General features: G+C 39.6%; 2 protein-coding genes across 5 annotated transcripts in view; one reads left to right on the top strand and one right to left on the bottom strand.

The window, feature by feature from the left end:
* The window catches only part of tmed4 (transmembrane p24 trafficking protein 4), a 260,820-nt gene extending 260,344 nt beyond the window's left edge, over window positions 1-476 (bottom strand). For both annotated transcript variants that reach the window (XR_011907920.1, XM_072367966.1), the window contains exon 1: window positions 284-476. Coding sequence is in view for 1 of the 2 variants with exons in the window: in XM_072367966.1 (XP_072224067.1) it covers window positions 284-419 (136 nt within the window). In the remaining variant the exon portion in view is untranslated. The remainder of the gene's footprint in view (window positions 1-283) is intronic.
* Window positions 477-2,358: 1,882 nt separating this feature from the next.
* Window positions 2,359-16,587, top strand: ikbkg (inhibitor of nuclear factor kappa B kinase regulatory subunit gamma). 3 transcript variants are annotated; one of them, XM_072366750.1, is made up of 15 exons: window positions 2,359-2,706; window positions 3,189-3,329; window positions 4,914-5,182; window positions 5,983-6,057; window positions 6,409-6,594; window positions 7,899-7,960; window positions 8,183-8,230; window positions 10,360-10,462; window positions 10,550-10,665; window positions 10,763-10,915; window positions 11,020-11,092; window positions 11,184-11,318; window positions 14,034-14,170; window positions 14,389-14,465; window positions 15,417-16,587. In XM_072366750.1, the coding sequence occupies exons 2-15, from the start codon at window positions 3,191-3,193 to the stop codon at window positions 15,605-15,607; spliced, it is 1,764 nt and encodes a 587-aa protein (XP_072222851.1). In that variant the 5' UTR covers window positions 2,359-2,706; window positions 3,189-3,190; the 3' UTR covers window positions 15,608-16,587. The 3 variants fall into 3 exon arrangements, with proteins under 3 accessions (XP_072222851.1, XP_072222853.1, XP_072222852.1); XM_072366752.1 differs by lacking the exon at window positions 5,983-6,057; XM_072366751.1 differs by lacking the exon at window positions 8,183-8,230.
* Window positions 16,588-16,653: the final 66 nt, after the last annotated feature.

Here is a 16,653-nt window from a genome sequence, read left to right as displayed (position 1 = left end):
GAGCACAAGCAATATTCCACTCCAATGCAAAAATGCAGACAAACAGGTGCATACTGTCGCTAACTGATAATCTACACTAAGAGGCTAACCAGCTGCTTTTAAAGTCAACAGAGAATCTCGTCTTTTTGTGAATCTAAAAACGTTCGAAATTAGTCTGGATACAATATTTACGTCTTATCTTTATGTATTCACGGTTCTTAACCAATTATGCAGCTCTGCTACAAAACAGCTGTTAGCCTGCGTTGCTAGTTAGCCGCGTCAAGCTAACTGGCCGCCAGCTCACCGATAACCATCGTCTCGTCTGGGATTTCTTCAATGAAGCATTTCTTCTCCGTCTCTCCTATGTGGAAATACAGCGCGTAACTTGGATAAATCCAAGCAACGAAGAGAATAACTCCAGCTGCGGGGACACAGAGCATCTTGTCACCTCCTTCAATTTAGTGCACATCAGCACAGGGAGCTGACGCCAAAGCGCGATGACGTCATATTCCACTGCGGAAGAAGGAAGGGGGATTTCCTGATTGGTTATTAACCTTTAGCCCTGAGTTTAGCCTCACAGGCCGAGGCTGCGCTCACAAGTTCGCCATTTTAAGCTTCCGTCGCATCGTACGACTCTGAGGATAAGGATTTGCAAACATATATTGCAAACATGTGATGAAATAAAAAAAGACCAAACGTACGGAAACAAATACTGGCCATGGAGACCATTAGTTCTTCTAATGCCAAAATGTTGAATATCTCAATGTTCGCAACTGGAGGATATAAGGAACTTGTGAGAGGAGTAATAAGAGACAATACATCAGTTTAACCTTAGCAGATGTTGACTCAGACACTTTTAATGAACACCTGACGTAAATAATATGCAGCTGAAGCTAAGCAAGACAATTGGAAGATGATGCCGCTCTGTCCCTTCTCACTTCGTTAAACAAGAAGAACTAAGACATAAGACGAGGAACCAAAGATTTTTAAGATGGAAAATGGGATAAGGGGTGTGTTGCATCACCAGGAGATGTAGTATTTATGGTGCCTTCAATTTGGACTTGGAAGTCTGAACTGAAAATCACCAGTCATGACGTCCCAGTTGATATGTTCCAGTTACAAGTAGGAAAACCAGCAAGATTTTCTCACTTACCAGACTAGCTAATATTTGCAAAATAAGTGCATAAACATTTATATTTAGTCATTTTTGTGATTGTAACCTGAGGTTTGAAACTAATAAAGGTAAAATAGACTTAAAATCTAAAGAGTAACTACTTTCTGGTTAAGTAAAGGTTAGATAAAATAATATGGCTCTAAGAAAACAAATTATATCTTCACTTATTGAGAATAATTAGTGTCTGATTAATTTGAACACAACAAATTTCAGCTTTCAGGTATCCCTGATCCTTAAGTTTACTCATAAATGTGTGGTCTTGTTGGATGCTGTTCAGTCATTAGAGTAGATGATGCTGTCATACAGACAAAGAAGAAAGAATGAGCAACTTCCTTGTCTCTGCCTCATCCAAGAACTGCTCAAATGATCCCCAATGATATTTTTACTTTAAATTGATAACTACTTTTGCTAAAAGTGCAACGTTGCACGCTACCATGGCACTCCCGATGTCATATGTTTGAAAAAGAAAGATGCTTTCTTTTTCTTTTTTTTCTGAGGTGAATAATTACAAAGTAACCTTCATGTCATAACAAAAAAACAAGCTTCATCATGCTGAAGTAAAACATTAACCTGTTATCATGACCAGACAAGCCTTGTTATCTCAAGATTACTAGATAATTCCGTTTTTATTGAAGAAGATCAGTGATGCAACTTAAACAGATTTTTTATTTTTTATTTTTGTTATGGGCCATTGTATCTGACAAAACGTTAAAACTAGGTTTAATTATGAAAACCTTTTGTAAAAGTTTTGGAATATAATTGTAAAGCCTATCAAAATATGTTCTTTTGTTTAAAGAAGATTTTTTTGTTAGATTTTAAGGATTTTGAAAATGAGCTTGACTTCAAAACCCAGAGAGATTTGGGCCACGACTGGCCCATAAAACACTTTCAGTAATGCAAGTTAAGCCCGACTGACAACTTCCATTCCTTATAAATTTGAGTTGCAAATGATGTCTGAATAATTAAACTCTGGGAAAACGATCAAACGGGTCTTTGTTTTCTTTAAATCATGATAGTTTTAATCAGATTACTTTCGAATCTATCACTTTTTATTGGGTTTAAACGCATTTTCACAGCTCCATTTCTTAAACGTATAATTAATAATTTGATATTTGTTGCTGCTACACGTAATAAACGACTCTAGACTGGTTCGGCAAAGGAGTGAGGTCCTGCAAGTTGTGCTACCTGACAGGCGCAACCCAGGATTAAACATCCCTCTGCATTTCCTGAGCTAACAACACTCGCCTCGGTTCTGACAGATAACCTCAGCTAATCTTAAGCACATTCGGGATAAGGCTACAAAATTAGACTGAAATGTCTTTTGGGAGTTATATAGTTCCTTAATGTAGATCGCTGTTTATGTCATTCAACAAGCAGCTCAATGTGCCAAGCCAACGATTTGCTACATTAACCTAGCTAGCTAGTTAGCTCAGTTTCAACTGCCTTGTTTTAGCCCGCTTTTTGACGCTGGTTAAACAACGTGAACCACTAGTTTGTAAGTGACAGCCTGGTTGTTTACTATTCCGGATAACAGAACCAAAACAGAAGAAAAGGTAAGATTTTTTTTATTTATGTAAATGAGCTATGTTGTATCCAACTGTCTTTTAAAGACATGTTTACACCGCCTGAAAGCAGAGAGGAACACATCAGTTTAACGTTAGATTTAATAAAAGTAAGGCGATTACGTGCTTTTGAACATATTAGCTGCTAAAGTTGACATTTGGTGGTTTTTATTAAATCACATATCTCGTTTGAGCTCCATTTAACCCACTGGTGGTGTGGATGACGTAATGTTTTCCTCCCGTTCACCTGCATTCAGGTTAGCGCTGACATTATCCCAAAGAACCGTGGGACTGAGTCCACATTGTCTCCTCTCACATGGATTGGATTTAGTCGAGCAGTTAAACTGAAAGTGAAAGTTTCCCCCTCGTGCTTTTGAAATGGGGCGTTGTTTGTCTCAAAAGCTGTGATAAAGGAAGACATTGTTACCATATTTGAATATGGAATAATGATGCTATTATTTCTGCTTTTGTAGGGATGGTGCAGCCTCAGCCTGATGGCCCGATGCAGTGGGACATGTCAGGAGAGGACAGCGGAGGGGCCCTCAGGGTCCCACCAGAGCTTGCTGGCAATGAAGTGGTGACCAGACTGCTGTGTGACAACCAGCAGCTTAGAGGTATTAAGATTATCCAATAAATAAATCTGTATCCACTTGAGTTACAGCCTGGTTCGCCCGTACATTCTCATTTCCAACTCTCCAGGAGCCTCTCATGTCAATTTTCAACCCACGAGTTACCCTTTCTCATTATTTTTTGATGCACAGGGAAAAACTTTACATTGGCAGTTATCCTGTAACTGAGGCACTGGTCCAAATGTAAACAGGAAATGTGCTGCCTGTGTTTGGTTATGAGCAGAAATCGCAGACCTTGCCAAGCGTATGACTTGTGTTGGAATCCAAAACTGTAAACTCTGATTTTGCCTTTCTTAACTCTACTACTGCGCTACTTCTTGACGTTAAAAGTTAAAGATAGTAATATAGTAAAGTTTATTTGTATAACACTAGCAAGACCCAAGTTACAAACGCATTAAACAAGCAGGCCGGGAAATCAAACCATGCAGGGATGGGAAATAGAAAATAGCTGATGATTAAAACATATAGAATATCAAAAATAAGATTGAAAAACAGTGGGTTAAAACTTAAGAGACAGCAATGTGATGTGCTGTAAAGTATAAGAGATAAAAACAGTACACCAAGTCAATTGAAAATCTTTAAAAAGGCCTTGTGATTATAGATTTCTTTCTTTGGGAATATTCGGCTTAGTCTCTCTTTAAAGTAAGCATTTTCTGTGTTTATTTGAGCTAAATTTAAAAACCTACACTCTTTCACAGCAACTTTGGGTCTTTTGTGTGGAGCCTTTCCTCAACATCTTTCATTTCCCCTGCAAGACTCAGGAGATAAACAGTGTTCCAGGTGATATTTTACCTCTGGATATCTTTCCTGGAACTCTCTGGATGGGGCTTGAAGTGCTGCCCATAGCTTATTAATTGAGTTTTCCCAGCATTTTATTTATGCTTTTCTGTCTTTGTGATCTTACACTTCACATCCCCAGTTGCTTGTAAGTCCCACTCTAGTTGGTAATAATCCCCCCAAAAAGCTCATCTGTCTTTCTCAAAACTGTGAATTTCAAAGTCTTTGCTGCAAAAAGAACTGCTTTCATTTGAAGCTTTTGGCTTTCGTTTAGGTTCTAGGTTCGGAGTCTTGATTGTGAACACACTTATATGTTGAACCTAAATGTCTTTTTGTGAATAAGGTGAATTGCAAAAATGTGACAGTCCCGTTTTCAGTTCCTGGATCTGGATGCGATGGTTTGTTTTCATCTTCAGGGTGATTCAGCAGATCATTACAACTGTAAATTTACTGTAGACTGTAAATCATTAACCCTCCACAACTCGCAGGCAGAGGCTTATATTAGGCTGTAAGAAGCTGTGAAAGATTTCACTGCTGCTGATCGTCAATTTTACATTTAGCGGTATTTGTTGAATGGTAAAGTAGTGCTCAGTAGGTCAAGGAAAGAGTTGTGAGGTTGGGGAATTTATTTAGTCTAAGGTAAAGAAAACATTAGTTTGGATGTTCCAGAACAAAGTCTGTGGCAGCAAAGGTGTGAGAATATTAACAGAAACCGAACGAGAGCTCCTTTCTGAAGAGCTTGAAATGAATTTTAACATTTTCTTTGTAAGAGAACATCTGTCTGTTCTTCAGAGGCTCTGCGGCGAAGCAACCAAGCCCTGCGTCAGCGTTGTGAAGAGATGGAGGGATGGCAGCGAAGAACAAGAGAGGAACGAGAATTTCTCAGCTGTCGTTTCCAGGAGGCCAGGACCTTGGTGGAGAGGTTGGCCCAGGAGAACCACTCCTTACAGGGAATGGTGAACGGACCGGGCTCCTCCTCCTCCAGTCACTGCTGCAGCTCGAGCCAGACCGAAGACTTACAGGGACGCCCTGCCAGGAACGGGCCGTTGGACGGACCACAGGTCAGCTCGCTGAAAATCCTCATTTGTCTGTTGTAATTGTGAAGAAATATTTTGACTTTCCTCTGGACCTGTAGGCTTTGAGCAAGGCAAGAAGTAGGCCCGCACAACTCGGCTTGAGTGCTCTGACACCATTAATGCAGTTTATATGATGTGGTTTACAGATTACATCATTAATAATTAAGAGCATTGCTCAAACTCCACCATTTTCCCTGCCGTTAGTAGCAACATTTTCTTATCCTTTCGGATAAAAAAGGAAAATATTGTTGTGCTAACTGCAGACCGGCGAAGCTGTGAGGAACATTGGGGGGGAAAGTGACCAAATGTCTCGACTTTAAGTGACTGATAGAGCCGGTGATGCTGCATATTCCACATCTGGAAATGGTTTAGTTTGAGTGAAATTGTGCCGTTTTGTTTGTAAAGTGGTTTAGTTCCTCGAAGAAGCGTCTCACCCGTCTCACTTTAACCACAGTGACTGATCAACCCAAGTTCAGCTTGTGAACATGAGTTTTGAATCTCTGGGCTTTGTCTGATAAAACTGGTGATTATCAGGTCATTTTTTCAGGTGTTTTCAATGTCGACATGGGGCCAAGTGGAGGCAATTTGAAAAAGCCTTTGCTGTCTGACCTGGAGCCACAATGCGTTGTCCATGATGCACCATATGTCAGAAAACTTCTATACTAAGATAAACCCTGCAGAGAGATGAGACGGACAACTAACCAACATCTAGAATTTGAGCTAAACATTTCATCTTAATGCTGCAGATATCTTATCTTAGTTCATATTCACGGTGTGTCTTTCAGACTCTCGACCATTTTGGGAGGAAAAAGATTGAAGACACAGAACAACACACACAAACCACACCACCTCGCAGCCTGGTAAGATGCACGTGAGCTTGTTTGATCCCGTTTCTATGTGAAGCCTTGACTGCCTTCATCACAGTTTATCTTTGCTCAGACTCGGGTTGGGGGTTGAAATCCTGGCTGGACTGTGAAGTGTTTTAAGTATAAGCTCAACACCTCGATTTGGTCACATAAATTTTGTGTTCACTCGCAATTCTCTGTTGGTTGGGAGCCAGAAGTTTCTTTGCTTTTTACTTTGAAGCAAAGCGCGAACACCGTGTTCTCTTACTTCTGATATCCAACAGTCATTTTGTTCACATTTTGTATCATTTCATGCACACAGTCCATTCACAAACTTGTGTTATTGCCGTCTTCCTTTCTCCTCAGCCTGCGGAGGGAAGAAACGATGTCCTCCTGTGGCTGAAGACTAACAAAGAAAACCAGGGCGAAGGGATAAAAGAGCTGAGGAAGAAGAACGAAGAGCTGGAGAGGGAGAAGGAGGAAGGAGAGAAAGAGAGGGAGCGAATGCGGCATTGCATCGACCAGCTTCAAGCCAAACTGGTCCAGGCGCAGGTAACGCTGAGATCCAAGCCCCTTTATACCTAATATTTATACCTATATCTTTATTTTTAGAATATGGTCTCCAAGGTCCAGCTTCTCCTGGCAGGCTATCACTCCTCCCGTTATATGTGATTGGAGAGCTCCATCTACCTCGATATATCCCAGATAAACGTTTGAAAGATGTGGCCCATAGAAGTTAATCCAAAATGACAACGACAATGTTAAACAAAGCTTTTGATTTTTTTGATTTGGGGGTTAATTGATCCAAAAAAAACCAATCTCTTTAGAACATTTGCCAAGCAGCAAATGAAAGTAGATTTTTATTTTTTTTTTTTCTTTATAAATCTGGAACGATTGTTGGTCAAACTGGTGGGTAAATTGATTTCCCAAAAGAAGAAAAACCTCACGCGTCAACTGCTGAGGTTTCTTTCTGAGACTCTTGATATTTCGGTCTAACTTTCATCTTCAAACCGTGACCAGAACCAAACATCAGACACGAGCTCGTCGGACACCATGCAGAGAAGAAGGTCGGTCGCAGTAGAGAATGAGGAGTTGGTTGAGGTGGTATAAAAAAAAAAAACATCCAGAAGGTTTTCAGAAACCTAAAGTTCATTTAACAGTAAATACGTTCAGTATAGATTTGAGCTCAGGCAGCAGCTGCAGAAAGTTGATTTACAACACATCAGGATTTAAATGCTCGGACAACACGAGGATCAATTTATTTGCTGAAAGAATCAACGTTAAATCAGAGTCCAGTTAGTTTGTAGTAATTCAAAAAAAAAAAAAAACTTAGCCTCTCTTTTCTTCTTCCATTTCTTTAAGATTATTAATTTGATGTCGGTTTATGTGAGTCAGTTAAAGGAATAACTGTTACGCCAGGGAAATCAAACCTTTGTGGAAACAGTGGTGTTTCATTGCTGCAAAAACACTTAATTTTCTTCTGCTAAGGACAAATTCGGTGCAAAACCCTTAAGCGAGTCCCTCAGGTAAGAAGAAAACTTAACCTTCCTGTGGAGATGGCCCCCATTTTTTTCTTTGTTTGGACTAATCAGTCAGTTGAAAATAACTGCTGCTATTTTAGTTTTAACCAACAAAAAAAAACCCCACTTACTGATGCCACTTTTTACACGTGATTCTACTTCTTTTTGTTGAATATCTGCAGCATTTCCTCCTTGTTATACCGGAGCATTTCCTGCTGTGACACGACAGAATGTCTGATAAGAAAAAGGTGTTCATGACAGATGTTTTGTGAAAGATAAACACAACAATCCGTTGAGAGATTGTGACCTGAAAGGCTTGTATGATTTGTTTTTCAGTCGAGTGGCGGCACCGAGGAAACCGTTCCGCTTCGCTCCGAGGCTCAACACTCCTCTGACTGGTACGCCACGTCTCCGCATTAACACAAACCTCAGTGCATTTTTTAAAAACTAACATCACTAATCTGACTGTCTGCTAAACTTCGGACTGTGTGCTGTTGAATTAAGCGTACCAATACTGTTGTATATCAGCAGATGAGTTTCCTCTGCTTATTAAAACCTCAGAGATGTCCTCTTCCTCCTCTTCTTCCTCCTCCTCAGTCTGTTTTTGTTCCCTTTTCCAGCTCTAGCCTGGCTAAACTCACAGAGCAGCTTCAGGCCACACAGGGCAGGTGAGCCCACAGCTCTGTGTGGCTTTCTCTTTTTCACTGTATGCATGTGGCAGCATTTCATTAGAAATGAATCATCTCTTCATTTCTGAATTCATTTAGTCTCCTGTGTGTTTTTGTTTATTTCTTGTAGAAGATGGACGTTACAGATTATTTTCCATTCATCTTGGTATTGTCTTCTTTTGTGCGGTGCAAGCATTGCAACTAGAGCTGCACGATTGATCCCAGTCATGATTAATTTGATTGAACATCATTTCTCTTTATTGAGCTTTAACAGTGGTACCTCGTTTAATCTTTTAAACTTTTTACTTAAACACAAACAAGAAATACATTTGGAAGTGAAAGAAATGCACAAGTGAAGATATTTTGATATGTTTTAATATTTTAATGTTACTTAAACCAGACATCAAACTACAAACTTTGTGTTTGAGGAAAGAGTGCTCTGCAGACCAAGCTGAAGCTGGTGATCTTCCACATCTCATAACCCAAAAGATCCAATTAACTGGTCGAACATGACCTAAAATAAGAGTAGACTGAATTAAAATCTGTTAATTTTGAAATGCACGTAAACATGTTAGTCCAACTCAAATCGTACTGTGTCAGATTTCTCCAAGTCGGACTTGCATTGGCAGATAAAGCAGCAGAGAGGTTGGGAGGTGAAGTACTCCCGTACGGACCCAAACTGGCCCAGACGTGTAGTACACGCTGCGCAGTTCCCATCTTAATCTTTGACCCATGATTAACAGAAGAAGGCCGAAGAAAAAGGACGCGGAAAACTGCAAACAACTACCACTACCAGTGTGCGTTATGCAGTTGGAGAATGCCCAGCAAGTTAAAAATGTCCAGAGCTGTAAAGCTGTCAAATTCAACACTTGACTTGGTACCAATTTGCCCAGCTGAATTGTCTCAATACGAACCTGTAAACTCTGCCTGTTGTCGTTAAGTCAGACATACTTCTGTCAGAGAACTGATTCCCCCTCCTGTGGATGTATGTTGGGAATAGTCCAGTTAAATGGCCTAAGTGAAATATAACTGCGGCTCAGCTTAAATGAGCATGTTCTGACTGCAGCTAAACAATGTGAAATGGCAGCACAGGCTTAAAAATCTGTTGAAATGAAAGGGTTAATGTCCTCAAAGATAACGTGCTGTTATTTAAAAGCGTTTTGGTTAATGATACAAATAGCTGATCTCCTGTAAATAATACAGAGATATACCACATAACTAATATCAGCTGTCCCCATAGTACCCATTTGAGTAATTGGAATTGGAATGTTCGTCTTAATCAATCAATGTAATATTTAACTTCAACTCTTTGGAGAATCTAGGGACATTTTGTGTCATTCAGTGTTTTTTTTCAAGCCATTTCAGCTGTGCTGAATGAATATAGTTGAAATTGTTGCTCAAAATGTTCTTAACAACAAAAACTGTCCCATTGAAAATCACGTTTTTGATCCCACGTTTATCTTGACATCAACTACTAGCTCTTCATTTAGAATTTTTATATTTGTCCACCAGATTGTGTCAGCAGCAAAATTTCACACCGTTTGTTGTTTTCTGCAAGTAAAAATGCATGAAAATCAATGTCGCTGCCGATCAGTAACTCAACTCAAATGTGTTTTGTGGAAATTATTTAATTTATTTTGGTGTTAAAAACAGTGAAGCTATGTAAACATGCTGGCCTTCAAAAGGTTAAAATCCCCAAAGTACAATTCCTATTTTATACATATATTGGAAAAGATTTAGTTGTTTAAAGTGGGAAAAAATCTTGCTTTCTAATACTTTTACAGCAGTTTTTGGGAAGCTGACAATTTTTGTTGTTAGGGACAAATGTGTTTGGATATTGACGGACTTCCAAAGGGTGAAGCATGACTTCTCTTATCCTTCTGTTCTTATTGCTTTACCACATAGGGGTTTATTTCTAAAAATTCTGCAAGTCCCTTAAAGCCATTTTTTTGCTTTCTTTTTCAAAATTATAAATGTTTCCGGCCTGATTTATTCAATAGAAGATATTGTGTATATACTGTATCAGTTCATCTCTGTGAATCTCTAATCTAAACCTTTGAGGGAGCACTTCTTGATGTCTTCTCCAACGGAAAGTGACCGATGATTTTTATTTATTTTTTTATCTGTAGGTATCGGGAGCTGGAGGAGAAGCTCGATTACCTCCAGAAGAGCTCAGCTCAGCGCGACAGAACAGAAGCTCTGCTCAAACAGAAGGACAAAGACTGTGCCCAGGTAAGCTGGCACTTCTAATCCAGAATTGTCAAATCTTCCGACTCCTGTAGCTGCAAATTTTTGATGGAGATCTTTGGGTTTTCGCAGCTGGCCAAGGACTGTGAGGCGCTGAAAGCTCAGGCGACGTCCCTATTAGGAGAACTGAATGAGAGACAGAGCTGCTTGGACAAAAGCGAGCATGAGCGTAAAATACTGGAGGAGAAGTGAGTTGTCACAACACATCAGACTGAAAATATTTAGTTTTCCACCTCTCTGCTCACCCGTGGATGTGCTGCTGTGTTTGCTTCTGTCTGTGTGCAGGCTGTGCAGTAAAGTGAAGGCCCTGCAGGGGGCAGAGCGGGAGCTGGAGCAGCAGAGGAAGCAGCATCACGTGGCCATGGACAAGCTGCTGCTGCAGACCCAGAGCTTGGAGCAGGCCCTGAAGACGGAGAGACATGTTGTCACTGAGGAGAAGTGGGTTCAGCACGCAAACGCGGAGACAAAAAAAGATTTCGGATGAGCTATGCCAGAAAGGGAATGGTTAAACTCTGCTTACTCTTTATTTTCATTTTCCTCAGGAAAAAACTGACACAACTGCAGCACGCCTACACATGTCTGTTTCGAGACTACGATGCTAAACTTAAGAGTGAGGTAAACAAAAAAAAAAAGCCCAACACATTTCAACGTGTTTTTACCTTCCTTTGTTTTCCAGTGCATGTCTTAACTTTCATGCATTTTCCAGGGAGGAGATCTTTGCAGCCGGCTGGAGGAGGCGGAGCGAGCGCTGGCCCTGAAGCAGGACCGGATTGATAAACTGAAGGAGGAGGTGGAGCAGCTGAAAGGGTCACTTGACACTGTCCCCGTCCTCACTGCGCAGGTACAGCCACACGGCTCACAAATTAGATGCTTTTTAGTTCAGTACAGCCCCATTATGCCATCAAATGTCAGCATTTCCCTTTACTTCTTTCACTCATTTTTGGTCTTCTTAATGTTTTTGACGAGAGGTCACAGAGAGTCATGGTGCAGCATGTTTTCAGGATAACAAAGTAATGTATAACCATCTAGAAGAATATACCTCTGTTCTTGATGTATATAAATATATATATATATATATATATATATGATCAAATCTCAAGAAACATATTTCTAATGGACTTAAACTGACCATTAGAGCCAGTTTCAGTTTTAGAGCTGCACACAGTAACTCTGTAGTCCAATACATTTCATTGCTTCAAGATGAAAACTAAGTGTGAAGAAATGCATTTAGTTTAGCACAGAATATATATTAAATACTGTTCAATACTTAGAATATTTTCTGTAAAGCCTCTTTCACACATGCACTGCTTTTCAAATTGGACGAACGAATATTTGATCACGTGTGAGTCGGTCGTTGGACTCTTTTGGAGCTAAAAACTAGTGATAGGTAGATGAGGCCTCGTTTAGCGTTACTTTGTCACTGTGTGGTAGTGACACCTGCTGGATCTTAAACATCATTGCAGACAACCTAGTTGAGAGACTCAACTGACATACTGATTCAATGAGTATACAATAATATTATTAAAATTATTGTTTTATATTTTGTTTTATATCTTAATCTAAGTTTAAAATATCTTTGATATATTTAAAATATGACGTGTACACCGCCTCTCGCCCGATGACCGCTGGGATAGGATCCAGTCCCCCCGTGACCCGAAAGTTGAATTAAGCAGGTATAGAAAATGGATGGATGGATATTTGAAATATACTAGCAATAAATAATGTGAACATGCGTCATAACATGTGAGAAAATGATGTACTTGTCTTTGAGGCAGGGAGGGCTTCTTTTTTTCTTTTTTCTTTTTTTTTAAATCAATTTTCATTTATAAAAAAAAAAAAAGTTTTTCCAGTGTGTTTGCATTCAAGCAGTTACATCCTTTGGATGCAACTTCTCCAGTTTTTGAAAAGACCCGCTCACATTGCACCGATGTTGTAGGGAATTGTTGAAGGGACCTGTTGTTGGATTTGAGATCTGTTATTATTTTGGCACAGACGCATCCCGTGGACCGTTCCCGTTGGCAGATGCGGTTCCTTATAAACACAATTTGGCGCCTCCATCACAGGCGAAACAGCGGCTTTGTCAGTCATGTGACTTTTTTCTTAAAGCGATACGCGCACCGACACAGGGTTTCGCACACAGCAGAGGAAAGTTCATTTGACCTATGACCAGCTGTTCAGAGGACTCTGAAAGTTATTCATTTTTAAATAGATGACACATGAGGACTGTTGTACTTTGCTGTATGTTCTGTCCAACAAACAGTGACTCACATTAATGGTAATATTGCACACTCACAGTGTTTCTCTCTGTCAAGCATGAGGAACTGGAACGCAAAAGTGATCAAAGTGGGAATGACCCTTTTAACGTCTCATGTCTGAAAAGATCTCCACACTAAAAGCTCAGCAGCTGCCTCTCTGCTGCAGAGGATTATTCATGTTGGCTTCAGGAACGTTTGGTTAGTCTACAGGATCTCATTTTTTAAAATGATTATTTTTGGAAACACTAATCCCTCCACATCACTTTTGCAGCAAGCTCAATAAATAAAATAAACGAGATCGACTACATTTCTTCTTGTTCACCATAATAAGCAGACAAACTAGCACCAGTTATTGTTTCCATGAAACATCAGAAAAATGGAAGAAAGGGAATCTCAGTGACTTTAACTTTTGGATTTTTACAGTAACAGCTCACTCATTTTTGTCAGAATAGTGTAAAAACCATCATTTTAACTACTAAGCACATAAGCAGGGAAGAACCAAGTCTGTGGCCACATAGACGACGTATGAAAGATGGATGTAGCCTCCCCTTTGTTAAGTGTTTCAAATCTGTAATTTACCCATCAGCCACCAGAGGGCGACTCTTAGGACATTTGTATATATGGAAATCTTTGGAACAGTAACTTCTCACATGTTTGATGAGTGCTAGGCACGATGATGATGATGATGACAGGTGGAATAAGTTACATAATAAAGAATGGTATGCTTTTGTGGGAACACAAGCATTGTGTCAACAGTGTAGGCTGCTGCTGGTACAGTGGTGTGGAGAATGTTTTATCTGCACTTTCTTTCCCAAAAAATCGATCATGTTTGTGAATGTGGCAGCCGCTCTGACTGTTGCATCCCTTTATGGTGATAGTTCTCCATCCTTTAGTGAAACAATGCACAACGTCGCAAAGAAGAAGCGGAATAAAAGTGGTTTTATGAAGGTAACGTGAGTTCAGTAGACTTCAGTGGTCTCACTCACCAGGTCTGAATTCAGTAAAACACCTTCGGGATGCATTATAGAAGGAAACTCTACATCTGAAATGAAGTGTCATAACAACATGGAGCACTGTCTCAGGAGAATGCTCCTAACCCTTTTATGAAATCTAAGCCACAAAGAGTTTAGAAGCGCAAAAATGAGACAAATTTGGTGATGTAATGATTTCCACTGCGAATTAAAGTGTTGGGTTGTCTCTGTCTGAGTTTTTACCATCGCTGTACAGTGCACATCTGAGATTACTGCAGCTGGGTAACGTGATATCTCCCATTCTCTCTGGCTGCCTTACTGTTTGCTCAGGCTGAGATCTACAAGGCAGATTTTCTTGCCGAGCGAGAAGCAAGAGAGAAGCTGAACCAGAAGAAGGAGGAGCTGCAGGAGCAGCTGAATCAGGCCTTGGGTGACATTGAAAGGCTCAAGCAGGAAGCCATGTCACGGTAAAAGAAATGGAAAAATAAAAACAAGCTCAAATCTCTGTCCATGTCATTTCTCAGTCGGGCGGACGAAGTTGTTCAGATGCAGAATCGGCTTCTTTAGCTTCTCACATGCAAAGTAGATGGATCTGCATTTGTCCTTCACACAATGATACAGATGTTTTGACTCTTTATTAAGTTGGAATTAAGCACAACGTTTTTAACATTCACTCCTGTTTCAGCGCACGTATGGAGCAAATGAAACTGAGACACCGGGAAGATTTTACCACACGGCCGCCACTCATTCCCCCTCCACAAGGTACATCACAACTAACACATGCAAACTTAATGAAATGTTAACTGAGATAGAAATGAAATCAAAGTCTGGCCAATGCATACGTTAAGTAGTTTTTATCATAACCTTTCATATATAAAGAATATTTGTGTAAAAAAAATCAAATTAAATAAAAAGGATAAAGCCTGTTGAACTATTATCAACTCACAGACTTTTCAGTTCTTAGATGGCCCATTTAAAAAATGCAGCAGATAAATATCTTAACTTATTCCAAATTAAAACACAGTTGAACTAAAAGCTTTACTGTTAACACAGTAGAAAGGTATTTCTGGTCCTCATTTTTTCACTTTCCTCTGTTCAAATGATTATTTTCATCATCAGGTTATGTGATGATTGTTTTACTGATAAATAGATTCATGCAAAAAAAGCCCTTTATAATAGACAACATCCCACAGTGAAGCCTGTTTATGTATTATTTATCCGAGCACCAATCCATCTCACTTCAGAAGCTGGAACCGGCAAACATTTGCCATTTTTCAGCAATTAAAATCATTTATTAGTTGGCTGCAGTCAACATTTATCCCAGATACTGTCTCTTATATTGAAATAATGTCTCAAATGATCACTGTGAGTAGCTTTATAACGATGTCACTCATCAGTAATCATAAATCAGTGATTAATAAACTAGCAGTGTGTTGTATAGTCATCCACTTCACAGCAGAGATGTTCGCTTGCAATAATAAAGCACATAATGAAGCCAAATGAAAGAAATACTTAATTAATGCCAATATGTAATTATAATTTTCCAGTATATATATTTTTTCTTTTCACTTAGAATTATACCTCATAAACTAAATGGTAGTAGAAAATGGGGAAAAGGGAAAGACAATGTAAGAGAAATATATTTAAAATGCTTTAATAAGATTTGTCTGGTAATAAGTCGTGTTAAGATGCTTTATTTCTCTTTCTCCTCAGGAGTGTTCACTGGTGCAGCTTTCAACACGGTGCCTCCGGCTCAATCTTTCCGCAATCAGGGTTTGGTACCTATCAGCGATCAAGGAGCAGTGGGAGCGGAAGAGCTGCCCGATTTATGTTGTCCTAAGTGCCAGTACCTGGCTCCAGATATGGACACTCTGCAGATACATGTCATGGACTGTATACAATAACAACGGCATAGTTCAACACACCATGACGCCAACACAGACACGCGTACCTTTAGATAGTATATTTACATTCAGTATATTTCTGGGCACAGCCTGGAAGAACCATGTTTGGTAGTTGTACCTTATGCAAAGACAAATACACAAACCAGAACACAGTGTTGGATCCTACTCTTAAAAATCAAATATGTTGGAATCAAGAGAAGTCATCGTAAGACAAGTGATAAACATCATTATATTTCCCCAGAACCACTTCATGGATTCAGTTTCTGCTTTAGCTCTTTTATTCCTCAACCTTATCATGTTGTCCTTTTTTATTCAGACACCTGGCCTTTTATTTCCCTCCCCTCCCCTCCCCTCCATTCCTTGGTGGCTCACTGATGCAAATATCCATTGCTATTTATACATGATTCCTGCTCGCTTTTCCACCGTTTCATTTGTCAAGCTTCTGCACTTCAACACTTGTTAAAGAGTAAAACTACATGTTGTGGAGTGAATGTGTATGCTTTGACTATATCCCCCATCCAGCAAACCAGTTTTTATTGGACCTAATAAAAAAAAGTGACAAATCAGAGGGGTAATTTTCCCCAAAAAAGGAGGAAACGCATGGCCGTGTGAATTACCTAGTCAGCTTTAAAAAATTCAAATATGTTTTGAAAAAATGTAACTGTCTACATTACGTCAAAACGAGTATTATAATGTATTAGAGATGGATTTACTCTTGTTGAAAAATAGTGGCCATTCTCTGTCTTCTGTGCCTGTGTTCACGTTTTACTGCGCCGCTGCTTTATCTTTGATGCTTAACCCACCGCAGCTCCTGTTGTGCCCCCTCTGTCTCACCTTTACCTGTGGCAAACGGCTATTTATCTCTATGAATGTGAGCACACTGAAGTTCTTTAGCAGTTTGTGTGAATATTGTTTGATAGATCATTTGTTCTAATCCCTCCAGTTGTTGGGTATTTACCAAATAAATCAGTTATTCATTTGTCCTTGGCGTTCATCGTGAGCGTAACTTGAGTGTGGTGGTACGCGGAAGAAACCATTCAAGACCG

This window comes from Leuresthes tenuis, unplaced genomic scaffold, assembly GCF_036924035.1.
Source record: "Leuresthes tenuis unplaced genomic scaffold, fLeuTen1.0.hap1 SCAF_16, whole genome shotgun sequence".
Lineage (NCBI taxonomy): Eukaryota > Metazoa > Chordata > Actinopteri > Atheriniformes > Atherinopsidae > Leuresthes > Leuresthes tenuis.
This window is presented reverse-complemented; position numbering and strand designations above follow the sequence as displayed.